The sequence below is a fragment of the Castanea sativa genome, chromosome 5, assembly GCF_040712315.1.
Source record: "Castanea sativa cultivar Marrone di Chiusa Pesio chromosome 5, ASM4071231v1".
Taxonomy (NCBI): Eukaryota; Viridiplantae; Streptophyta; class Magnoliopsida; order Fagales; family Fagaceae; genus Castanea; species Castanea sativa.
In genome coordinates, this window is record NC_134017.1 from 38,405,888 (window position 1) to 38,433,156 (window position 27,269).

The 27,269-nt window shown below is 34.2% G+C and overlaps 1 protein-coding gene across 1 annotated transcript; it reads left to right on the top strand.

The window, feature by feature from the left end:
- Positions 1-15,229: 15,229 nt before the first annotated feature.
- Positions 15,230-20,070, top strand: LOC142637466 (E3 ubiquitin-protein ligase AIRP2-like). The gene is made up of 5 exons (XM_075811738.1): positions 15,230-15,550; positions 16,682-16,832; positions 16,939-17,005; positions 17,111-17,345; positions 19,492-20,070. The coding sequence occupies exons 1-5, from the start codon at positions 15,471-15,473 to the stop codon at positions 19,700-19,702; spliced, it is 744 nt and encodes a 247-aa protein (XP_075667853.1). The 5' UTR covers positions 15,230-15,470; the 3' UTR covers positions 19,703-20,070.
- Positions 20,071-27,269: the final 7,199 nt, after the last annotated feature.

Genomic DNA, 27,269 nt, shown 5'->3' on the forward strand with positions numbered 1-27,269 from the left:
TAGGCATATAAAACCCATTTACCCATTAAAACTCAAATGTCCTAATTGCTTCTAACCCAAACCCAATCCAACCCAATTATTATGGGTAAACCCCAACCCACTCAATTACCCAATTATCAAAATTACCAAAATGCCCCTAAAGTGTAAATGACCAAAGTACTATAAAATCTTTTGAAATGACCAAAATACCCCAAAACCTCAAAATTACCAAGTAATAACCACGAAACCTACAAAATAACCAAAATACCCTTAGAACCCAAACAAATGACCAAAATACCCCCAGAACCCTAAAAATTACCAAAATACCCCTAGAACCCATAAAATGACCAAAATATTCTCTCTCACCTAAAATGACCAAAATACCCCTAAAACCTTAAAATGACCAAAATACCCCCCCCCCAAAATTAAAAAATGACCAAAATACCCCCAAAACCTAAAAATTACCCAAATACCCCCGAAACATAAAAAATGACCAAAACACACATGAAACCCAAAAAATGACCAAAATACATTTGAAACCCAAAAATGACCAAAATACCCCCAAAACTAAAAAAAAAAGTTCAAAATATCTCCGAAACCTAAAAAATTACCAAAATAATCTCGAAGCCTAAAAATTAACCAAAATAACCCACGAAATCTAAAAATGACCAAAATACTCCCGAAACCTTAAAAATGACCAAAATAACCCTGAAGCTTGAAAATTAACCAAAATAACCTAGAAACCTAAAAATGATCGAAATACCTTCGAAACCTAAAAAATGTTTGAAATACCCTTAAAACCTTAAAAATTAACTGAAATACTCCCTAAAACCTACAAAATGGCCAAAGTACCCCTAAAACCTACATGTAACCTAAATAACCCCTAAACCTTAAAATGACCAAAATATCCTCAAAACCTAAAAAATGACCAAAATACCCCGAAACCTATAAAATGACAAAAATGCCCCTTAAACCCGTAAGTCAATAAAAATACACCTTAAACCTAAAAAATTACCAACATCCCCCCTAGAACTATGAACTGACCAAAATACTCCCTAAACATAACAAATGACCAAAATACCCCGTAAACCCCTACTTTGGTAATTTTAGAGGTTTTGGGTGTATTTTGTTCATCTTATAGGATTAGTGGTATGTTGGTCAGTTTAGATATTTTGAGGGGTATTTTGGTTGTTTTATAGGTTTAGAGGTATTTTGGTCGTTTTAGGGGTTTCAGGGTATTTTTGGTAATTTTAGAGGTTTCAAGTTGTTTGTGGCCATTTTTGAGGTTTTGGGTTTATTTGGATCATTTCAAAGGTTTCGGGGGGTATTTTGGTCATATTTTGGATTTCATGGGTTATTTTGGTAATTTTTGTATTTCAGGGGTATTTTGGTCATCTTTAGGTTTTAGGGGTATTTTGGTTATTTTTTGGATGTCAGGGGTATTCTAGTAATTTTTAGGTTTTGGGGGTATTATAGTCATTTTATCAGTTTTAGAGGTATGTCTGTCATTTTTTTTGTGTTTTGGGGGTATTTTGGTCATTTTTAAGTTTCGAGAGTATTTTGGTCATTCTTTGGACTCTGGGGGTATTTTCGTCATTTTTTTGGGTTTTTGGGGTATTTTGGTCATTTTTTGGGTTTCAGGGGTATTTTGGTCGTTTTATAGTTTTTGGGGTATTTTAGTCATTTTTTTAGTTTCAGAGGTATTTTGGTCATTTTCTAGAAATTTGGATTTTAGATGGGTTTTAGTGGGTATTAATGGGTTTATATATTAAGACTCATATAATTAAATAACAAAAAATACACTATAGGTGACCTATCCCAGCGCTTTTTGAGTGCTGGAATAGGTGGACCCTATTGCAGCACTTCTAAAAGCGCTGGGATAGGCCTCTCTCTATAAGGGATTGGAGTGATCCTATCCCCGCGCTTATAAAAGCGCTGGGATAGGGTCAACATGTCTTTCCCTATCCCAGCGCCGTTTGAAAGCGCTGGAATAGGGTCCACCTATTCCAGCGCTTTTAAAAGCGCCGGGATAGGTCATTCCAAGAAAGGAAATAAGTAACCCTATTCCAGAGCAATAAGACCTCCTGTACCAGCGTTTTTGAAAAACACCACTATAGGCCTCCTATTGCAGCGATTTGTAAAGCGCCGGTTTTGAGATGCCGTAATAGGGTTTCCTATACCAAGGCTTTCAAAAAGTGCTGGTACAGGCTTATCTATTACGGCAGTTTTTAAAAGCGCCGGGAAAAAATTGCAAGGATAGGACGATTTTTTTGTAGTGAAGCTATTGCACCTTTGACAAACTAGGAGAGAAAGTTGTTGTTGTTGTTGTTTTTTTTTTATAAATATTTTCCTAATGAAAAATTTAGGATCAAAGCATTCTAGTTGGTTGTTGAATGTTCTTGAGTGCTTTTCACATGTTTTTTTGTTTTTTTTTTTCCCATGTTTATGCACACACTATATTTTTTATCTTAAAATTTAGTTAATTATGTGAAATAATATGTTAGTTCTTAACTTTATTCAACATGCTTACATACTAGATCTAAAGCAATCACATAATCACAATGTTTATTCAATAATATGCTTGAATTTATGATGTCATCACTCATGCACATTCACTAAAATTTATCTTTAAATCCAAATGCAATCTTGAGTAGAGTGGATTTAGGGTTTATCACATGTAAACAAATTTAATTTCAAGCAAATGTCATTTTTACTTTAAAGCAATAATATGCAATTGATTGATAACATGTTGGTTGCGTGGTGATGTGGCAAGACCATTATTGGTCACCATAGTCTATAAGATCAATGTTACCCTAAAAGGTGGGTGACTAACACCTTCCCACCTTGTAATTTAGTCTCCGAACTTAGATTAAGAGTTATTATATCAATGCTTTATCCATTTACTTTTCAACTTTTAAAATGTAACTAGGATCAAAGCCATGTACTTTTTTCTTAGATTGTATCTAAGACTAAAGTCATGCATGTAAAATCTTAGTTATATTCAAATTAATGTACAATTTTCAATTAATAAAATATGTTTATTTCAATTACGTTTTTTAATTTTTCTTTTTAATAAAATAAGTGGTGACTATATTGTAAAACCATCGATCTAATGGAAAATATAATCAATCAAATCACAATTTTGAGAGACACCAACATGACTCCACTAATTTATGCAAGTTTGGCCTGACTTTCGAACAAGTTGGCCAAAATGGCAATCTCTCACACCTGTAAAGAGAAAAACTCAATGTAGCCCAAATAGTATTCACTCCTTATCTCTCCATTATCTAGTTTCAAATTTAGATATTGATGTATAACTCTTAAGAGTCCTATTTTGTTATTGTTTCAAATTTTGCATAGAAAATATGTACCCAAACACTTGCAAATTAAAGGGAGAGAATGGCTTGAAGTAACCACTAGTGTGTGTTCGATGGGAGAGCCTTGATGTCTAAGTCAAAAACTCAACATCACTTACATATGGGTTCACGACAAGATTCTAATAGATGTTAGCCAAAAAGTTACATTGATATTGTAATATTTAATGATGAAAATTAGAAGTTTTCATAATAAGGAACCGATTTAAAAGCAACTTCAAACTTAGATGGTATAAATAGAATTTATCCACATATATAGTTCAATTATCAAAAGTTTGAAGATATTCAAAAAGAATTTAAACTTATTCTATCGCCTATTATAAGGTTTGGTTTTTTATGACAATTTAAATTTACATGATGTATATATACATGATTAAATCATTTATATATAAATAATCATATGCATATACAATTAACATCAATAGTTGGCACGCAAATGCCTTTCTAAGGATTCAACTCTAAACACATTATTGAACAAGATTTTTTGTTTTTAATTTGAAGGGGAAAGAAGAGGGATTTAGATCCTCTAGATTTCATGGGGTACTCTATTCTTTTCTAGATTTCATAGGGTACTCTATTCTTTTATGATTTAAAAGTTTAGATTTTGTTATGTCAGCATTCCATTAACAGTACTCTTAAAATAATAAAATAATGTTGTAAATAAAATTATTAAGATTATTGTTAGTAGAATGATAACATGACAAAATCCAAACCATTAAATCTTTCAAAAATGGTTAAGATTTATGAAAATGTATTTGGTAGAGTATTCTAAGAAATCTAAAAGATTATCCAAAAAAGAGTGGGCAGTGTGGTGTTCAGTACCGGCTCAACCATTGAACCAAATAGGCAACCGCCTAAGGCCTCCAATGAAAAAAGGCTCCTAAATTTTTACCAATAGAGATATTATTGTACCAATAAAAGTATTAATTAAGTCCTAAATATTCACCAATAAATAAAAAGTAGTTTTTTATATAAAAAAAACCAGTTAAAGAAAAATATTTTTATTGGATGGGTCAATTATTTAATCTCTCAGACATAAATGTTAAAAGAACTCATTAATTTTACACAAGTAAATAAATTTATACTTAAATTCTATTTAGAAATATCAAATATATAACTTTATTAAACTTTTCAATCATATTTTTTTTAGTATTTAGTTATTTCATTCAATAAATAGTGTTTATTTTTGTTGTATAGTCATAGAGTAATGCGATGCGTTTGTTTTATTTTGTAATTTTTTTTTCTAAAAAAATAAATTTTAAAAGAAAAAAACAAAAGTTAAATAAATATTCTATTAATATACAAAGTATAAGAATGGATTTCATTTAAAGTTGTCGCCTTAGGCCCCACAATACCTTGAGCAGGCCCGGTGGTGTTAGTAGTGAGGATTGCATTAGGAGTTGGAGTTAGATGTCACCTTGTGCACCATCTCCATTATATATATATACATAGAGAGAGAGAGAGAGAGAGAGAGAGAGAGATTAAGTTAGAAAAGTGGGTTGGTAAAGATAATAGGATGACAATAAAGAGTGAGAAAGAAGCAAACGGGATTAGGGTTCAATGAATCTGAAAAAAGACTGGTTTTTAAAGTTGGAAAAATGCTTTTCTTCATCTTCATCAGGCCAAAAGAATGAAGGGGGAGAATTGGGAAAAAGAAATATGGTGGGTGGGTCCGAAAAGAATTGGTGAAGTTGGTATATCTGAGTTAGGTCCATTATATATATATATATATATATATATATATATATATATATATATATATATATATTCAAGCAGTACCTTATTTTATTGTTTGAAGTTCAAACTTCGCCTCTCTTTTTCTCCATCTTCTTTTATTCCTCCAATGCATCATTTATCGTTTATTCATTCATTTAGTTTTTTTCTTTCAAAAAAACAATTTAATTTTCTCTAGGAATGTTGATGGGGTTTGTTTCTATGATATAATGTAAAGTGAAGTCGTAGAGCCGTACAGGCATGGCTTTTTATTGTTTGGACTTTGGACTTTTTTTTTCTTTTTCTTTTTTCGTTTTAAGCAGAAAATTACCATGGCAACTACAGTGTCACCCCCCACCCCCATGCCACCCAAAAAAGTAAAGGATTTTATTCCAGCAAATTGAATATTGACCATAAATAACGTGAACCCTTTATGTTTCCTTTTTTTTTCTTTTTTTTTTGAGAAAAAACCTTTATGTTTCTTCTACAAAATACACTCGTTAAAAACTATTTGACATGGTCATGTTAAAATTTTGCGAACAGCAAGTTGTATATTTGAGGGTTTTCTTGTCCTTTTTTTCAATTATTCTTGTACCCTTAATTTATATTTTTTAATAATAAATCATTTAATCATAACTCCAATTTTTTTAACATTTATTTCCCTTGTTTGTTGGCTGTTGAGGTAACAATATCATACATACATTTTTATTTATTGTAACAATCATGCATGTGCTTTGGTAACAATTATAATAAATATAGATGAAGATGCCTTCCACCATTTTTTATTTTTTATTTTTTTATAGAAGAAGATGCCTTCCACCCTATTACGAGTTAAAGGCCAAATTGTGCCGTAAAAACAGGACCGCATATAGATAAATAAGAAATGGATGTTGGTTGAGGGGGTTATAATGTAATGGATATGTTGGAGTACCAATCATAATTGTTAGCTAATCTATTGTTATTGGTGCATACGAAATATGGTATTGTATTCATTAATTTTTTTTTTTGAAAAAATAAAATAAAAAATGTAAACTATTAGGCTAAAATATAAATTTAGTTCTCTAATTTTACCTAAAATTCAATTAATTAAGTCCTCTGATTTTTGCTTTGATCATTTCAATCTTCTAATTTTAGAGGTTATTTAATGTAGTCCTGCCGTTGACAATGCACCCTTTTTCACCCAAAAAAAAGGTCATTTTGGTATTTTTGAGTTTATTAAATTAAAAAATCCAAAAAGACGATATAATGTATTTCTTGAAAGAAAATTTTCACTCTTCTTCTCTCTCTAATATGATATCATGTCTCTCCCTAGCTGCCATCACAAGTTGCAACCCGCAACCGATCTGAACCAGTCACGTCCAAGTTCCAACCTCTCGCTCTCTCTGGTTACATAATAGAAAACCCACAAAATAAGAAAATGGGAAAGATATTTTCAGACTCAAGGAACTCTTTGGCACATATCACTTCTTATCATTTAGCACAAAAATAAATTCCTTTCTTTTTAAGATATACTTGAGAATGCTCAACTTGCCAATTGTTTGTACTACAAAGCAGTTTACTGGTCCTGGGAGTTTAAATTCAACGACAGCCACACCAGATGTTGGGCTCACACTCACAGATCCATAGCTCCTAACAGCATAGTACCCTTGTTTAGGATCTGTTTATTTTGCTGAAACTGAAAATTTTTTGCTGAAAGTACGGTAGATAAAGGTAAATATTAGTTGAAATAATACAGTGAAACTCATAAATAGTACCAAAAAATGCAGTGGGACCCATAAATAGTAGCAAAAATAAGCTGAATAGTAAAATAAGTTGGCAAAAAATAAGCTAGTCAAACAAATACTAAGGGTCTGTTTGGGATCTGTTTATTTTGCTCAAACTAAAAACTTTTTATTGAAAGTACTATAGATAAAGGTAAATGTTAGTTGAAATAGTACAGTGGAACTCATGAATAGTACCAAAAAGTGCAATAAGGCCTGATAAACAAAATAATTACCCTCGTCTAGGGAAAGCCAACCTAGACAAGGACCGGACACCATAAAAGCTGTCATTCAATGCCCAGGCGGTTACATTTCAACAAGGAGACCGTTGAAGCCTGCATAAAGACCAAGTAAAGACCTAAGGCGTTACCCAAGTAGACTTGAATTCACCATTTAAGGAGGACAATAGATACTCAAGAAAGCCTATATATACAAACCTGTCAAATCCCAAAAGAGGTATAGGTATATACTTATAGTTATTCCCACCAATAAGTTCTCTCTATTATTGAAAGATCCATTGACTGACTTTATTATCGGAGACTCTGTGACCGGCACTACACTAATGACCAGACAATGAGGACTTTATTTTTAACCCAACAGGTCTCAAGAAAGAGCCCGTGTTGACCCATCTGGAAGAACCCATTTAACTGACGATTTTGGCATCATCAGTTTGGCGCTGTCTATGGGAAATGATAATTTCGTACTTTAGTCTGAGAGTACAGTTCCATTCAATCCTAAAGTTCAAATGGAGTCCAGCACGCCACAAGATTCTTCAGCAGTAGCCCTGCAGATCCAAACACTCACGGCCAGCGTAGAGGAGCTTACACAATAGAACCAGGAGATGAGGTTGCAACTTCAACAGGAGGAGAGTCACTCTGGGACTAATTGGAATGACGATGAAGACAGCCACAGGAGGAACGATCACCGACGACCAAATACCCCTAAGGAAGCAAACTTAGACCTCCTCAGGGAGATGAGGAAAGAGATGGACGAGTTGAGGAGTGCAATAAAGGAGAAAACAGACCGAAATTTAAACGGAATGGTCAGAAGGACGGACTCGCCTTTCACAACAAAGGTCCTGGAGTGCCCCATGCCCCCGAAGTTTCGCCTTCCGTAGCTCGAATCGTTTGATGGTTTGAAAGATCCGTTGGATCACATCACCACCTTTAAAACGACTTTGAGTTTGCAACAGCCCCCGAACGAGATACTATGTCGTTCATTCCCTACCACTCTCAAGGGAGCAGTGCAAGTGTGGTTTAGCAAGCTAGCAACATCGTCCATTGACAACTTCGAACAACTAGACAACTTGTTTGTACGCCACTTTGTCGGCAGACAGCGCCCAAAAAGGCATGCAGATCACCTACTCACCATAAAGCAAGGGGAAAAGGAGACCCTGCGGTCGTATGTGAAATGTTTCACTAGAGAAATCCTGGAAATTGACGAAGCGGACGATAAAGTACAGTTAACCACCTTCAAAGTTGGGCTAAAATCCAGAGAGTTTGTGGTTGCACTCGCGAAAAGCCCTCTGAAGACAATGGCAAAAATGTTGTTGAAAGCTCAGAAATACATGAACGCCAAAGATGCCCTGGCGGCGATAGGTGACGAGATAGGCCCACTGAGAGGGAGGGAAAGAGAGACAACTGTAGGGGACGAAAAAGAGATAGAGGGGACTGTCAGAAGACTAACGGGACCAAGCGGAGGGACGACAAAACGCCCCGAACGGTAAAATTTACCCCCTTGGTTATGCCCGTTGACAAAATTTTGATGTAGATAAAAAACGACCATCACCTTGAATGGCCGAAGTCGCTGCACTCATCACTGAGCGTGTGAGAGAAGAAAAAGTACTGCCACTTCCACAAGGACCATGACCATTACACTGAAGACTGCAGAGACCTAAAGGAGCAGATTAAAGAACTTATCCAAAAAGGAAAGCTTTAGAAATTCATGAAGAAAGGGGAATCTAATTGACCAAGAGATGACGACGATGAGAGACATAGGGTTGCTTCTAGAGACGAGGCAAAGCCATTTAATTGTCCACAGAACACAATAGGAGAAATAAAAGTGATAACTGGAGGATCGTTCGCAGGAGGATCTTTCAAGTCCCTCAAGAAGTCACAGCAGAGGTAGGTGAACAACGTCCATAGGTTACTGCCCCTAAAGCAAAGGAGAAGGATAGAAACTGACATCTAGTTTTTTTAAGAAGATGCCAAGGGCGTGAAGCAGCCGCATGATGACCCTTTAGTCATCACGCTTATGATAAAAGGGTTTAACATAGGCGGATCCTCATAGACAATGACAGTTCTGCAGATGCCATATATTTCTCAGCTTTCCAGCAACTGAAAGTAGATCCCAAGAGACTACGGCCTTTTGAATCCCCCTTCATCAATTTCAACGGAGACTGGGTGTATCCAAAGGGGATAGTAGCACTGACGATCATAGTGGGGACTCACCCCTAACAGGTAACTCATCAGCTGGACTTCCTGGTTGTGGATTGCTCATCCTCGTATAATGTAATTATTGGGAGGCCCACACTCAACTGCTGGAAGGTAGCAACCTCCACATATTGCCTAAAGGTAAAGTTCCCAATAGAATATGGTGTGGGCGTAGTAAAAGGAGATCAAGTACTGGCCAGAGAGTGCTACCAAGCAATTCTAGCAGCTAAAGAAAACCACACATGGGTGATCAAGGAAAAGGAGGAAGAGAAAGTGGAAGCCTTGGAAATCGTGGAGCTAGTTGACGGAGAACCGTCAAAGAATACAAAGATAGGGACAGACTTGAGTGTCCAGATGAAGGAGAAGATGGTTAAGTTCTTAAAAAGCAACTTAGACGTCTTTGCATGGAGTCACGAAGATATGCTAGGCATAGCAACCGAAGTGATCCAACACCACTTGAATGTGGATCCCGAGAGGAAACCCGTCCAACGGAAACAACGGGTATTTGCCCCTAAATGAAACAAGGCCATCATGAACGAGGTGAGCAAGTTGTTATCTGCAGGTTTCATTAGAGAAGTCTATTACCCGGATTGGCTGGCTAACATTGTCCTAGTGAAGAAAGCGAACGGAAAATAAAGAATGTGCATGGACTTCATAGACCTGAATAAAGTTTTCACAAAAATAGTTTCCCCTTGTCTAGAATAAACCAACTCATGGACTCCACAGCTGGGCATAGGCTCCTGACATTCATGGACTTGTTTTCCGAGTACAACCAAATTAAGATGTCGGAGAAAGATCAAGAGAAGACCGTCTTCATCACCATCCAAGGGCTACTGTTATAAGGTGATGCCCTTCAGACTAAAAAACGTAGGAGTGACCTACCAGAGGTTAGTCAACAAGATGTTCATTGAACAAATCTGGAGGAACATGGAGGTGTACGTAGAAGATATGATCCTCAAGAGCAAGGAGGAAGCCATACATCTGGATGACCTCAAGAAAACCTTCGAGACCTTCAAACGGTACTAGATGAACTTGAACTCTAGCAAGTGCGCCTTTGGGGTTGCATCCGAAATGTTCATGGGGTTCATGGTGTCCCAGAGGGGGATAGAAGCAAACCTAGAAAAATATGAGCCATATTAGAGATGATATCACCAAAAACAATGAAGGAAGTTCAAAAGTTAACTGGAAGGATAGTAGCCCTTAACTGGTTCGTCTCTAAAGCGATGGACAAATGCGTTTCCTTCTTCAAGACTTTGAAGCAGGCCTTTGCCTGGACAGAGGAATGCGAGAAAGCATTCCAAGAGATGAAACACTACTTGAGCAACCCACCACTCCTGAGTCCGTTGAAAGATGGAGAAAACCTGTATTTGTATTTAGCGGTATTAGCCACAACCATGAGTGCAGCCTTGATTCGAGAAGAGAATAGAACATAACTCGCAGTCTACTATGTCAACCAAGCCTTTCAAGGAGCTGAGGCAAAATACCCATGAATCGAAAAGATTGCATTCGCTCTGATCGTAGCCTTTCGTAAGTTGCGCTCCTACTTCCAGGCAAACCCTATTTTGGTAATGATGGATCAACCTATAAGGAAGGCAATGAACAAACCCAAAGCTGTAGGAAGAATGGTGCAATAGGCAATTGAACTTAGCAAGTTCGACATCGAATACCACCCCAGAATAATTACCCTAATAGACAGAATAATTACTCTCGTCCGAGGAAAGCCAACCTAGACAAGGACCGGACACCATAAAAGCCATCATTCAATGCCCCAGCGGTTACATATTAGTAAGGAGACCATTGGAGCCCTCATAAAGACCAAGTAAAGACCTGAGGTGTTACCCAAGCAGGCTTGAATTCACCATTTAAGGAGGATAGTGGCTACTCAAGAAAGCCTATATATACAAACCTGTCAAATCCCAAAAAAGGTAGAGGCATATACTTATACTTATTCCCACCAATAAGTTCTCTTTATTATTGAAAGATCCATTGACTGACTTTATCATTGGAGACTCTGTGGCCAGCACCACATTGGTGACCAGACAGGGAGAACTTTGTTTTTAACCCAACAAGTCTCAAGGACGAACCCATGCTGACCCATCTGGACGAACCCATTCAATTGACGATTTTGGCATCATTAGGACCCATAAAAAGTAGCAAAAATAAGCTGAATAGTAAAATAAGTTGGCAAAAAATAAACTGGCCAAACAGACACTAAACTTATCAAAAACCCCATTTTAGAAAGTACCTTCTCATTCCTGCTCCCATATTTTTTAAAAAAAAAAAAAAAAGCAAAAACTATCATCTCCTCACTTCTCACTGTTCACAAAATTGAGAGAAAAAAAAGGGGATAAAATTTAGCTATAAAATTGGTTGTAGCCTAAGGCTACAACTTTACTTAATAAAATAAACATTGTTATTTATTTTAAAAATTTAGTCGTTGAATTGTATGTTCTTTACGCTCTTAATGTACATGTCAAGTTTTGTGTCAATCAAATATTATTTACCATACGATTTATAAACTTATATTTTATGCATAATTTTAAATTACAAAAATTTGTAATTTAAACAATTTATTAATGAAATAACTATTGATCTTTAATTTAAAAAAAAAATTCAAGCATGAAAGATATAAAAAGAAGATTTAATCTAATGGTGAATTTGTCAAAATTCATCTCCAATAAAAAAATATTGAGTGAGGTTTGTAGCCTAATCTTGTAGCTAAATTTTATAAAATAAAAATAAAAATAAATTCACAATTCCCTTCAAAACCCAGTGTAATAATGGAAGAAGAAGATCGCCAACAAAATGTCAAATCTGATATAAAGAGCTAGTCCTTCACTTACTCTCCCAAAACCCCACCTCCGATTCCCAACTTATAGACCCAAAAACCTGCGATTCTGTCAACTCTCTTCACTACGCAATTCTCATTCTCTCCAGTGGAATGAATCTTTTTTCTTTTTTTTCTGTCTTTCTTTTTACCGTTAAGTCACTACGTATAAAGATTGCCTGATATTTGATAATAAAATAAATGAATTGCAATTTTTAATTATAAATTAGTATTAATTTTTTGGGTATTTTTTAATTTAATAAACTCAAAAAATATAAAAATGACCTCATTTTTTGGATGACAAACAGGACAGTTTAAATAGAAAGAGTACATTGAATAACTGCTAAAGTTAGATGACTGAAATAATTGAAACGATAGTTAGAGGATTTAATTTGTAATTTAGCCAAACTATTATTACAACATACAAATATATTGTTTTTTTTAAAAAAAAAAAAAAAAAACTTCTTTCCCCGCACTTAGCACATTTTTATAGACTTTATATAAAAACACAAGAGTAACTCCTAACTAAATAGGAAAATAGCTCAAAATACAACCAAAAAAAGAAAAGAAAGAGCTTGCATAGATGCAATATGATAAAAAAGAAAATAAATGTGAACAGATACATACATACCTACGTATGTTTTTGTTGCTATTTGTTATGGCACTTATAAGAACAAGTGAACAGTATATTTCGATGAGTATCTATTTCCCATAACAGATGTTTTCTAATTGATTTTGTAACAAATACGGCTCACTTCATCACACCTTTGTATTGTAAGATTGACTTTTTAAATATTTATGATATTTGAAATAAGGGTTTGGTTTACCTCTATTTTTTTAACAAGACATGTCTATTTGTTTTAAATATACAATATTAAGTGATAGTGTGTTTTAATCTCTATATTTTATTTAGTTAATGGGTGGCGTGACAACCTTTCATTAAAACAAAATGAGATTTCAATTAAAAAAAAGTACTAGAGATAAGCTAAATTAAACCCTTAAAATAAAGCAATTAACTATTTTATTAGAATTGTCATTTTTATTAGATAAAAATAATTAACTAGACCTGTGTTAAGCAAGAATCGGTAGTTGTGTTTTGGCTGATACAATACGTTTAGATCATTTCATGCCTAATAAAAGTGATGTTTAATTTTATGAAATGGTCAATTGAATTATTTTATGTACTACAGTGTTTAAAAAGTCAAATGTAAGTATAGCATTGTGTTTGATAATGATACAAATAGTCTGATACTAATTTTTTTTTTCTTTTTTTGCTGATTAGTCTGATACCTTTTTACTTTGCTGAATGCTGATTAGTCTGATACTAATATACTATAAGAGATCTCTTTGCATTTATTTAACCCCAAAAATTAAGATATTGGGGACTCTCAGTTTCAAGTTTCAACTATGAATTTTCCTTAAAAAAAAAGTTTCAAGTACGTATTCTTTGCCCATTCATTTTACTTAAACCTCAAAAGTCAAATCATATAACTTGTTTTTTTTTTTTTTATAATTATTTTTATTAATAAGAAAATGTAAGAATGCACTCACTATGATTACACTTAAACAAAACTTGTAAATTATTTCAGGAAACGTTGGTACTAAAAATTCGGTGGTTTGTACAAATACAATTACTCAACTTATTAATTGTTGGCAGGGCAAAAACATTTTGAGCAAATCAATAATCATAGAAACCAAAAAATAAAAAGAATGGTAGGCAATTAGAATTAGCAGAAAATAAGATGAAGGTGAATGAGGGGGGATGTGTAATGATCAACACAATAGACAATACTGCGTCTGCGTGGAACAAAAGCCACCGTAGGAAGAGGAAAAAGTGGGAGACAAATTAAAAAGCACACACTTTAAAGAAAAACAAACTGAGTCACACTCACAGATCACATAATAATAGATTAGAGAGTGCATCACGCACACTCACGGTCACGCCCTCTATGCTCTATCACATTCGTGCATTTCTTTGAAGCCTTAGCCTTAATAGTTTTTTTTTTTTTTTTAATTATTTTTTAGTACCTTCTTTTGTGGAATTTTTTTTAATTAAAAGATAGAAAACTATTTTTTAGTACTCAACACTTATTACCCAAACAAAAATGAAATAATATATTCAGCAAATCCTTCTTCCTTTTTGTCTTTAATAACCAAATAAATAATTTTTATGGGAAGTTTCCACTACAATTATTCTCTCTCTCTCTCTCTCTATATATATATATATATATAGTCAAAGTTTAGTTACAAAATTAGTTATAACCTAAGGTTACAATTTTACTTAATAAAATAAGCATTATTTCATATTTTGAAAATATAACTGTTGAATTGCATATTCTTTACACTCTTAATACACATGTTAAATTTTGTATAAATCGAATATTATTTACTATATTATCCATAAACTTATATTTTAGGCATAATTTTAAATTACAAATTTGCAATTTAAACAATTTATTGATGATATAGCTATTGATCTTTAATTTTTTATAAATTTTGCAAGCACGGAGAATATAAGAAAAAGATGTAATCCAATAGTAGATTTGTCAAAATTTTCCTCCACTAAAAAAATATTAAGTAAGGTTGTAACCTAAAGTTACAACCAATTTTGTAATTAAACTAAATCCTATATATATTATGTTTTTTTATTATCAAGTTTTAATTTTGTTGACTAAAATTTCAGACTAATTAAATCATCATTTTAACATGAAACCTATATCCATTACTTACTCGTTTTAAAGTTTAAAGCAAATATTTTCCTTACATATTTAATGGTTGTCAAATTGATAAATCATATGAAACCTAGAGAGTTATCAAAGATTTTTTTTTTTTATCTGTTTCTTTTATCTTTTATATGTTTCATTTCATTTTATCTACTTCATTATTGTCCAAAATAAAGTAGAAAACATTCTATCTTTTAATATAAAAATAAAATAGAAACTTAAAATTGAAAAAAATTCATATGTTTAGATTTAATTGACAAAATTGAAAACCTAAAACCTAATATAAGATATGATGTAAAATTTGAACAGTCATATATATATCAATTAAATTAATTTAAGGCGCTAAGCTCCACGTCCACGATAACTCTGCGAATTCCACGTGTCCTGTACATGACTCCAGCTTCGCTTTCAAGAACAGAATAGAAGCAACTTGAAGGACCCCCCAACCCCAGCACTGAAAAAGAAACCCAAAAAAAGGAACAAACAACCTCACTGTTCCTTTTCTTACTTTGAGTCTGTGAGAGAGAGAGAGAGCCATACTCATACTCGCACGAAGTCTGGCCTTTTTGGGGGTTTCAAATTTGGGGAATTTAAGAATTGGGTTTTTACTTTTTTATTTATTGTTGTTTGTGTGAGTGAGTGAGTGAAAAATAAATTTGGAGATGTATGTGGCTACCATGAGAAAGTCTTTCAAGGACTCTCTCAAAGTTCTCGAGGCTGATATTCAACACGCTAATACTCTGTAAGTTCATAAGGGTCTCTCTCTCATTTTTCATTTCTCTGCTTGTTTTTGTGCTAATGTTTCCTCTTTTATTCTCTGTGTGTGTGTTTTTTCTGAAATGTGAGATTTTTGTATTGTTGGATTTTCTGGTCTTTCACTTTTGTTGTAGATTATGTTTTTTTTTTTTTTATGGGTGTTTTCAGTTTTTGATTTTGTTTCCTCTTTTGGTATTTTATTAACATCAAAGTACTTCTCATAATACAGCTTACATTATATATACATATCTATCTTAAAAAGGAAAACGCTTGGGTTTATTTTTTGGGTGGATTTAGTTCTTACAATTCTAACTCCCTCTCTCTCTCTTTCTCCGAGACACACTCGCACGGAACTGCTAAGGCATCCTTGATTTTCATCTCTGCAACTTTGTTTGTTTGTTCACTTTTTTACCTCGTTGTTAAAGTGGGTTTTCCATTTTTTACCCCCTTTCCTATAGGTCAATCTTGCTCAAATTTTCCTTGTTACTAATGGGTTTCGTTCTGATTATACTATGTTGGTCTCTGAATTGGGATTCCATTTCAATTCTTTGGGTGGGTAAGATAATTCCTAGGTAACTTTTTTTTTTTTTTTGGGGGGGGTGTAAATATTGAAACACCTTTTTCTTGTGTGTGCCTCCTTTTGGATATTGATACAATATGTATTTCTAGGCCTTATCCTTATCTTGATACATTGTGCCTTAAAGCCCACGTGGGCAATAGTTACGTCTTATTGAGGAGGAGCTGTCTCAATGATTTGGATGTACTTAAAACTAATATATGACTAATGGGTTCAGGTTAAGGATTGTTCTGTCCCCGTCTCCTACAATGATTTTTTTTAGTCTTTTTGTTTGTTTGTTTGTTTGTTTTTTTGTTTTTGTTTTTTTTTTTGGAGTGATTTATTCCATGTGTGTAAACAATGATGAATCTAATTTACCTAAGAATTTGCAATGTTTTAGATGTTAAAGACATAATATTATTTGGAAAGTTCTTTATTTCTTTAATTGATGTATTTTATGATTTCCTGCTTTCTAATGTACTTCAGGAGGCTACTAGCTTAATCTGATAATCTTATTTTTAATTTTCTGTTTAAATTCTTATCTTTCAATGCGAAATGCAGTGCCTCAGATTGTCCAAGGGAATATGATGGTGCCTGCCTTCAGATGAGAATGTCATATAGTCCAGCTGCACACATATTCCTCTTTCTGGTCCAATGGACAGATTGTAACCTTGCAGCGGCCCTAGGACTCTTAAGAATCCTAATTTACAAGGTTGTGATTGTGTTTCTTTACGTAGGATTTTTTTTTCTTCTTTGCGGTCTTGATTCATTTCCAATCATGGATATGGCTGACCTAATCAATGTACCTTATGCTTCAGGTTTACGTGGATGGCACAACCACCATGTCTACCCATGAAAGAAAAGCAAGCATAAGAGAGTTTTATGGTAATGTCCTGAGTTCAGCATACTTGGAATTTTGGGTTTAGAGTTGTCAACTTGTGTAGTTTATTCCCTACTATCTTGCTAATGTCTAAAACCTGTTGCGGCCAGCGGTAATTTATCCCTCTATATTGCAACTTCAAAGAGGTGTTTCTGATACAGAAGATAAAAAGCAGAAAGCAGTATGCATGGAGAGGTATCGAAGGAGGGATGACGAGGAACATAGGCTGCGTTCCGATGTAGATATTGAAAGAGAGGAAGAATGTGGAATATGCATGGAAATGAATAGCAAGATTGTATTGCCCAACTGCAACCATGCCATGTGCTTGAAATGTTACCGAGAATGGTACTTCCGCCTCTCTCTAAAGCTTTTTTTTTCCCGTGAGTTCTTGAACTGGAAATGGTCAACTATTTAGTTGGTTTGCTCTGTGATTCTTCTTTCTGATGTCTACCCAGTAGATACTGTTCAATGCCTACAAATAAAATTAATTAAGGATGCATTGGATGTTTCATGGATGTTGGATTGTTTGGCACCTAATACTAGATCATCAAGGTCTAGTGAAGGCCCTCTTTTCTCATTGATTGATTGATTGGTCTCATTTTAGTAATGCATTTGTGTTTCTAATGTTTACTGAAAAACACGACACATCACTAATTAATATACCTTACACTACAAAAGTTATGGTGAAGTTACGCTAGCAACTTATCAGTTACAAGCAAAAAAATTTGTATGATTGAGGTACAATTACATATCTTGATACATGTGAAACTAGGCTTTTTTTAGATTACTTTACATGAGATAGAAGTATGCAGAATCATCCTTTTTTTCTTTTTTGGGTGAATATCAATATGCAGAATCATAAACATTATTTGGGTTAGGAAAAGGTAGATGACAATGGGCTAATGAATGTAATTTGTAGTGTAAGGTATATTAGTTGTTGACTGGTGCAGTAGTGCAGGATATCTTTCTGTAAATATTTATTGAAGCTCTAATATTTTTTGTGTACTTTAAACTTGGATGAGGCATTGTGGCTTATGAATTTTAATGGCTTGGGATGCAAATCAGGTCCATTTTTAATAATGATCAAGGGAACTTTAAAACAATTGATTCTGTAAACAGTTATTCTTATCCTAAGCTCATACAATTTCCTTCTAGGATTTATGGTGCACCATGATTATGTTGGGAGTATAAAACTTGGTATCATCTTATGGGCGATTATTGTGTTGGACCCGTGGACTCATTGAATTTTTTTCCTTCTGTATATGGTACCTAGAGTTGAAGTTGAATAATTCATGGGAAGAACTGCTGTTGATTATGGGAATGGCTTGTTAGCTGAGAAGCTATCATTCAAAGGGGAAAGTGTCCCATGGAAGAGGTGCCATAACTTGGGATGGGAACTTTTAATTCTTCCATGTGGCGTTTTGGATTGGATTTGATTACTTGAAAGTTCATCTGTGTTGTCCTTTTGTTATGTTTGATGTTCTATTGCAAGTTCATGTCTACTTTTGGTTGTTTCCTTCTGCCAGCAACAATCAATTAGTTAATGTTGCCAAGCGCAAACACTGGATTAGATCATTCCCATATTTCATTTTAGAGGTGTCAAATCTCACCCAAGTTTGAAGAGTACTTTTAAGATTAGATTTCTGAATATTGCAGAAAGGGAATGTAAAGTTATTTCTACAAGAGTTGGTGCATCTTATAATGATATGCTACTCTATGAGCTTAAGTCGTTATTCTAATGGATTGTAGCAGATTCAACCAGGCAACTTCTATTAGGGTGATGCTCATGAAGTTTTTGTTTGAATTATTTTATCTTTGATTGTCAGTGAAATAGATTCAGAGATCCATTTTCATTCCGCCTGAATTTTGTGAAGTCTCAAACCTCACATGCAACCATGTTGTGTATAACCTGTTTTTGAATTGAAAAAGAAGTAGATGTAACCATTGTGGTCTAGTCACAATTAAGCCTATTGTTTTGTTAGAGGAAAATGATTCTATGATCTCTAGTGCTGTTGCATCTGGGCCCAAAAAACATCTTGCTAGTTGATGGAAATGATCTGGGAAATTTAACACGTCTACCCTATGATGTCCTTATATATCTTCAAATAATTCATTTGTGCTTCAGGTAATTCTCATACATTTTTCTAAAAAAGATTTTTAAACTTGTAATTGAAATGCATTAGACTGCAAATTGCCACAAAAAAAGAAAAAGAAAAGAAAAAAAAAAAAAAAAGAATGCCTTTGCTGTGTAAGTAATGTCGATGGTGCTACAAGGCTGCATTTTGTCACCAGATTACTTTCAGGTTGTAATTGATTGTTTATCTGTTTACGTGCATGTAGTGCGCTTCCTGGGTTGTGTAGCTATGTGCTCTCATGTGTTGGGGAGTAATCTAGCTTTATCTTCTATTGTTCCAGGCTATAAATCTATGTTTATTTTATAATGTATTTACCCTTATGGATAAAAGTAATAATCTGTTGCAACCAATTGCAGGCGATCAAGATCACAGTCCTGTCCCTTTTGTCGGGATAGTCTTAAGAGAGTGAATTCAGGTGATCTCTGGGTATTCACAGACAGCAAGGACATCGTTGACATGGCAACAGTGACAAGGGAGAATCTTAGAAGGCTGTTCCTGTATATAGATAAGTTACCATTAATTGTTCCCGATTCTCTTTTTGACACTTATGATTCTCACCTAAGGTGATTAGCATGGCCTAAACCCTAAGCCCACCATCTTTTGTGGTCTCTCTGTGTAGTTCTCTTCTCTCTTGCTTACATAAGGACCGAATATATTCGGCACATTTAGATTAGTTAGAATTGCAGTGCTTCCTTCCCGCTTCTGATCGGAAGAACCCAGCCTGCATTATTATGGGCTGGCTGGTGAAGTTGAGATAGTCTAATTTGAAGGGTTCATAAATTGTATCTAGCACATTGTACATGCTTGTATAGCTTGGAGGTTGCCTATAAAGAAGCTTCTCAGAATGTCTTTTCCTCATAGATGTCCTTTTTACTTGTAACATGAACTATATGATTTTTCTTGTTCAATGCATAAATTGATTTCTGTGAGTTAGCTAGCATGCTTCTGATGTGACCTGGATTGACCATGGAGCACAACTAACATGCATTACTTTAGATATAGTCTCTCTTTATTTGGCAATGATCTTAGAGATTATGTGGATCATATTTATTGTTTAGTTGGTCTAATAATAAGGTGATATCAATGGTGGATCCATTTGAGAACCATTTAAAATTTGCTCAGCAATATGGTGGCTGGATCTCCCTTCCAAAAGTGAGGTGGTGAAAGATCTATAGAACCGGCTCTGTGGAGGCAAATCTTTTACAAATGGCTCTCTAAAGATGTCGTAGGCAAGCAAGTTTTCATGATATCATATCCTGGGTTCACCATCACATACCCAAAAAAAGGGGGGGAACAAGAAATTTAACTCAAGGGAAAAGAAAAACACATTAACGGAAGGAGAAATTGAACTCCATAATCAGTGTTCAATTAACTCATATTTCAAGTACCAGAGTCACGACCCTTGCTTTCTACATTTCTTTATCATCAGTTGTTATTGTGCTTTCATGGCTTAAGATCAAACTTGCTTCATGCTTATTTCCAGTTAGTGGTATGATCTTCTCCATTTGAAATAGATCAATGTGATTGATTCAGATCAATTGTTGTATATCTTAAGGCTTATTTAGTGCCACACCATTTACCATTTAAAATTTTTTATAATGTAAGAGTTAGGAAATAAAATCTTAACCACGAAAGAAATACTCAAATAAAATCTCTGCGTTTCAATTATTTTAAATAACATAATATTTTTTATAATATGAGAGTCAGGAAATAAAATCTCTGCAGTTGAAGTCAAAAAATTGAGACGATCTTGTTTCCTTTGGTTATCTTAGTTATGACATTCTGTTATAAGTCTTAAGTCTTAACTCAGGCCCTCCACTTACTTTATATTGACCCCTTAGCCTAAGCTTAGCCATGCTATGGCCGCCTCCTCGGCCTCGCTAGTGCAAAAGGATGGATGTTGTCGTTGGTCGAACTCGGAAGATATTTGTATTATCTTTATATATTAAGAGAATTCAGAAAGTTAGTTATGACTTCAAAAAATGTCAAAAATACCTTTAATCTAAATAAATAATCCTTATTCTTAAAAAATAAAAAATGGTGTTAAAATTGTAATTTAACAAAATTAAAAAAAAAAAAATCTACTAAAGAAACTTTTTTCCTAAAAATTAGCACACTCTATTTAAATATATTTCACGCCCATTTGATACATTTTTTTTTCCCTAAAAAGTAGCAAACATTAAACTAGCAGTTTACTTCATTTCAAATCCTAAATTTTAGTTTTTTAAAAATTAATTTTTGTATAACCTTACTAACAATAGATAAATTTAAATTGAAAAATTACATTAAATTCAAAATAAATAAATAAAAGAGCTTCATTGCACCTGCGAAACACGTGTGATGAGGCTAGTAGTTATTAATGCATTTCTTAATCATAATTATATGTAAATTTTAATATGTTTAAAATTCAATAATAAAATCTACATTTTTTTCATCTCCTTTTGTTGGATAACATGGCCAGTGAACCATTACATTTTCTCATAAAAGTCAAATTTTTCTCTAAAAAAATACATAAAAGAAAAATTCATAGCAAGATTAGAGCAAAAAAAAAAAAAAACCCTTCAATCTAGCCCAACCAAATAAAACAAAAGCATCCCAAAAATTTCTTCCAATCTAATCAATTCAATTTCTTAGCATCCCTATCAAAAAAAAATATAAAAAAAACTCAGCATTTCAACAACACAAAAACCCCCGACCTCTTCCCCCCCCCCCCCCCCCACCAAAAAAAAAACCCCGCATCATCCGACAACCAAGTCTCAAAACCATCATCACCTAATTTTTTGGCCAATCAAAAATGCCAGCCATTCTACTGTCGCACATTCTATTGTCGCACATTAGTATTATGTCTATGTGATGCATGTCTTAAAACAATAATGATTGAATAATCAAATCTATAGTATTAACAAAAAAATATTATAAGCTATATGACACAAGCACATTGTTTTTTGTTTTTATAGAAAAAATATTATTGCATTCTATCTCATCATTTTACATTCTATTTTACGATATGGGGAATCACTGTCAGTACCTAGATGTAGGTCCAGGAAATAGATCATAAAATAATTTTAAACAATGAATGATTTTTTTTCCAAATGTGTTGAACCGTTTGATAATTGAATTTTAGTTGCAATAATATTATAAATTTTTTGTAATAATTGTGCAAATATAGTCACTTAAAATTATATTATGTTAATAAATTTAATATACTTATAAAAAGTCACAAGGCTAAAGGATTTGATGACACAATATAAGATAAATCCTTCAAAGAACAAGGTTTTTTTTCTAATAAGCCAATTTATTTGGGAGCTTGTGGATCCATTTTTTAGTGCAAGCATGATGTGTACAACCCAACTTTTATTATTAAAACCAAACTCGTAAAGACTATTATAATAACATAAAATAAATCATTTTTTTTCAAAAAAATATATAAAACTCTTGGTAGTAGAAATTAATAACTAATATCATATGTAAACTAAACAAAATATTTAAATATTATAAAATATAAAAATAATAATAAAATATAGTAAAAATACATATAAAATATTAATTAAGTTATATGACACATCCATGTTACTTAACCCTATTAATAACTATTATTAACAAGTGGGGGAGGGCTATTTGAACTTAGGTCCTCTGAACAATGGATGCGGTTATTGTGTGCCAACTCAACTATGAAAAAAAACATAGTTTTAATACGTCAAAATTAATTATTTTTGTTCAAATAAGTAATATATATATATATATATATATTTCAAAAATTTATTATTATATCTTAGGTTTTTTTCCGATATGGCAGTGAACCTTTTTTCATTTTCTCAAAAAAATTATAATTTTATTATTAAAAAACACATAAAAGAAATTTTTTATAGAAAGATCAAAGCAAAAATTTGTCGCAATAGAATAAAAGCATCACAACAATTTCTCCCTTCCAAATCAATTTACTCAATTTTTTAGCAGCCAAACTTATTGTTGATGCTCATTTTGGAAGCTCAATAGCAGGAAGAAGCCCAGCAATATGGGTAGAAAAGAGTTAGTGGATTGATAGAAAAACCATTAAGTCCGAATGGCAGGAATAATAGATCATAGGCCCATAAAGTAAATAAATGGGCCTAGAGGAACCTAGAGAAAGGAGTAGTAAACTCATGGGCATTATGTGATGTAGAAAAGCAAGATGGGTCACAGTAGGCCCGAAGTAATGAAGTAAGAAAGTAAGGGGTTGATGGAAAGTCCATGAGCCCTAAGAATGAAGGATAAGGTGAATGGGCCAGGGAAGCCCAAAAAAGTTGTAAAAGCCCATGGGAATGCAAAATTAGAAAATAGGCCAAGGATGCCCCAGGAAAGCAAATGGGCCGAGTATACCCAAAGAGAAAGAAATGGGCCAAAGGAGCCCACAAGCAATGCAATGGGTTAAGAAAACCCAAGATGGTGTGGATATAGATCCAATGGCCATACTGGGCCATTGTAACCAATTGAGGGAAGAACATGCAGCAGGCCCAAAGGAGGCCCAACGAGCACGGGTCAAGTAACACCACAGCAGGAATAACAGAGTGGTATGATAGGAATGACAACATGATTATGAAAGGAGAAAAGAATGGGCTCAAGAAGGGAAAACCCTCAATCAAGCAAGGCCCATCCCTTGAAAGGAGCAAGCCAACAAAGAGTGTAAAATCATAAGACGGTTCATGCCATAAGAGGTCAAGAATGAGTGGCAAAATGCATAGACAAACCTCTAGTCCACGGTGAACGCATGAGCAGCAGACAAGCTTTGGAACAAAAGTAGTTAAAGGCTAAAATGGTAAAAACCAGTCACTACAGGAATTATATAAAGGGTCCTTGCCGTGCACAGGAACAGTACACAACAACGATAATCACTAAGAGAGAATCGTAGTACCACCATGACACTACACGAGTAAACACTAAGAAAGGAAGGGAAAATAATTAAAGTAGCAACAAAAATAGAGGGAAAGAAGTAGATGATTAAGAAGAGAAAGAAAGAGTGTAGAATGTCAGACATGCACCAATAGATTTATTTCCCTCTCTCCCTCTAAAAGCCTACCCTCTATTGAGGATAAAGGATTTGCTTGGGCATAAACCATTCAAGCCCATTCCCTTAAAGTGGATAATTTCTACAGCAGGATTCCCCTGTGAAGTTGTCCACATTAAGGAAGTGGTTCCCTCCTTAGTCTTAGTCTCATAACACAACTTAACACGGCAAACTGGTCTTTTTCTTCTTTAATTTAATTATCATTATTACTTTTCCTTCTTATTTCTGCCATGCCATTTATGATGTGTTTCTTGTTATTGTGTTCTTCATTTTTTATTAAGGATTCTTTATTTATTCTGTCTAACGGTAAATGTGTTTTCTTTTATACTATTTTATCTGTCTACCTTAACTCTTCTGTAGTGGCTTCGCCTACCATGGGCATGTGACCAAAATTTTGGTAAACGGGGCATAGTTTGTGCACAAGCTGGACCAAGGTGAGTTGCAATTAGACCGGTCCTGACTCTCCTACCCAGAATACTTGGGCCTCAGTACAGCAGGAGGCAGCCTAGCCTAACATTCTCAAAAAGGCCCACCACACTTATAAACCCTCCTGCCCCCCCCCCCCCCAAGCCTCTTCAAAACTACCACATCCCTAATAACCAAGTCTTAAAACCAACATAACCCCCTCTCCCACACTACCAACCTCCATTCACACTGTTGTGGACACCGCATTTTGTTCCCCTTACGACTCGGGCCCTCATTCCCCAATGATGTTGGAATTCTAAAGTCCAAGGTTGGTTTAGGGGCCAATCAAAAATTGACTTAAGGAAGTGTTTTTGGAAAAATATAACTCCTTTTGGACTAATTAAGCTTTTTTTTGGAAAGTAAAGACTATGGAAGCCCTAGGGCATGCGTAAGCATACACGTGTATGTGCAAGCATGCTCAAGCTCTGCGTGCGCATGCTTTATGCATGCATAATCATACATGAGCATGCGTGCGCATGCTAGGGTTCCTGAAACCAAAAAGAAAAGGTTTTCTACATTAAATATTGGTTTGGAACGAATCTCACATCGTCTGGGAGCCGCCCCAAACCCCTATTTTCGACTATATAAAGCCTGAAATGGTAGATTTTCAAAGAATGATGAATTTTGAAGGAAAATACACAAGATTCACTAGAAAATAGTGAATCAAAGAGGTAGTTTTTCACAAAACACCATTAAGCCAATATTTTTCTAATTATGACTAGATTGACTGAGGGGAATAGTCAAAATCAAGCTAAGGAGCCTTTGTTTGAAGGTGAAGGTTCTAAGCTTCGTCTTTGTTTTTCTCTTTTTTTAATTCTTGTTTTATGTGTTTTATATGTTTTTATATGCTCTAATATGTTTGTTTAGTTTAATTTTATTTCTCTTTTCTGTATTAAGCATGTTAGGTTGTTAAATTTTAGCTTCTGTTTGTTTAGTGTTTCTATTTTATGTTTTTTGGGTTAGGGTTTAGGGTGTGTATACGTGCGCATGCTTATTGCATAGGTACACATACTCGAAGTATGCGCACGCATACAACTGGGCCGCGCCCGCACGCCCTATGTATTTACACGCATCCTCATGTCCAAAAACCCTAATTTGAGTTTTTTGCTTCTGTTTCCTTGTTTTGTTTATACAATATGCCTCTGTTTGAGTTGTTTTTCTTATCTTTAAGCCTCTACTTCTCTATTTTTCTTTGCTTTGTTTGTTTGCCCCTTTAATGCTAGTTAGGATTTTGATCTATTGATTACAATGAACATGCATATAATATGAACATGCATTGTTGCATTGGTGCTATGATGTAGTGAGATAAATGATGCATCGCTTTTGAATATGATCTTGCCTTGGTGATGAACATGAACATGTTTGTTTGAATACCATCTCTTTGATGTTTAGGTAAAGTAACATGCTTGTTTGATTCTGCCATGCTATGTTTCTGCCCTTGGAAATAAGTGTTTAAATGCCATGATAGATGAATGCTAAAGTTTTGGGATGATTGTGCCATATTTGTATGCCTTAGATGTATGTTAGGGTGTGTGTGAGTTAGAATAATGGTTTTGAGCTTGCCTTACAAGGAACATAATGAGTGGAAGCAAACCCACGAGTCAGATGGGATTGAGTGCCTAACACCTTCCCATCCCCATACCTAAACTCCGGACGCATGCTCTAGTAATAGATCAGTCTTTCCATGAAGGGTGCTAATATATAGTTTTTAGACCTAATCTAGGCGATGACTCCATTTTTCTCCATCATTGTCCACTTTAGGCCAAGGCATGCCCCCCAATGGTCGCAGGTGCTTGCGCCCACAACTGTCAACCAAACTCAAAACCCCAATCTTGTTAATTCCTCCAACAAAACCTAAAAACCTTCAACACCTTCCATAAAACCCAAAACCCAAAATGAACCCAAAATCCCTATCAAACACACCACTTAAAACCAAAAACAATTGCTGAACCCAACTCTGCAATTTGCAATATAATATTATTGGCGTGCTATCACAGGCAACCAAAAATAGAATCTATACTCCTAAAAAAAAAATGTAGTAGTGCGAGTAAGGATCGTTCTCACGGAGAGTATCTAGCCTAATTTTATGCTACGTGAACAATGATGGGGGGGGGGGGGGTTGAGTATAACGAAAACAATTTTAGGAAAAACAATTAAGGAAAAATTCAAATTAAAATATAGAAATCAATCAGAAGAACAAACCTTGGTCTAAGTCAACATCCACCATTGGAATTTTACAATTGATCATCGATGCAAGTATATATCAATTCACACTTTGAATATTCACCGTTGGAACTATTTTCCTATCTCTCCTTAGTCCCAGTTAATTAGAAAACAAGCGATCTAATAAACCTTAACTACTAAACAACCCAAGACAAGCACTAAAGGTTTGATCTAGTAGCAGCCTTAAGAATTAGAGAGATCGATGAAACTAAACAACACAAGCACAAGTGGTTGTATTTAATTTAGTTGAGCATTCTTCCTAAGATCTAATAATTTCTGACGCAGCAAATCATTAAATTTTGGTTGCTTCACAAATTAGAGGGATCAAAAAATTACGGATTTGATATCTAACTTAGTAGTAGATTGCAACAAATAATAAACTAGTAGGCCTCCTAGTAATTA

What these genes read in the sequence shown, in the direction of transcription:
- LOC142637466 (XM_075811738.1), top strand. Translation starts at nt 15,471, where the DNA reads ATGTATGTGGCTACCATGAGAAAGTCTTTCAAGGACTCTCTCAAAGTT. An exon ending in TAAGAATCCTAATTTACAAG is followed by an intron (nt 16,833 to 16,938) that starts GTTGTGATTGTG and finishes CTTATGCTTCAG; the next exon opens with GTTTACGTGGATGGCACAAC. An exon ending in TTGAAATGTTACCGAGAATG is followed by an intron (nt 17,346 to 19,491) that starts GTACTTCCGCCT and finishes AACCAATTGCAG; the next exon opens with GCGATCAAGATCACAGTCCT.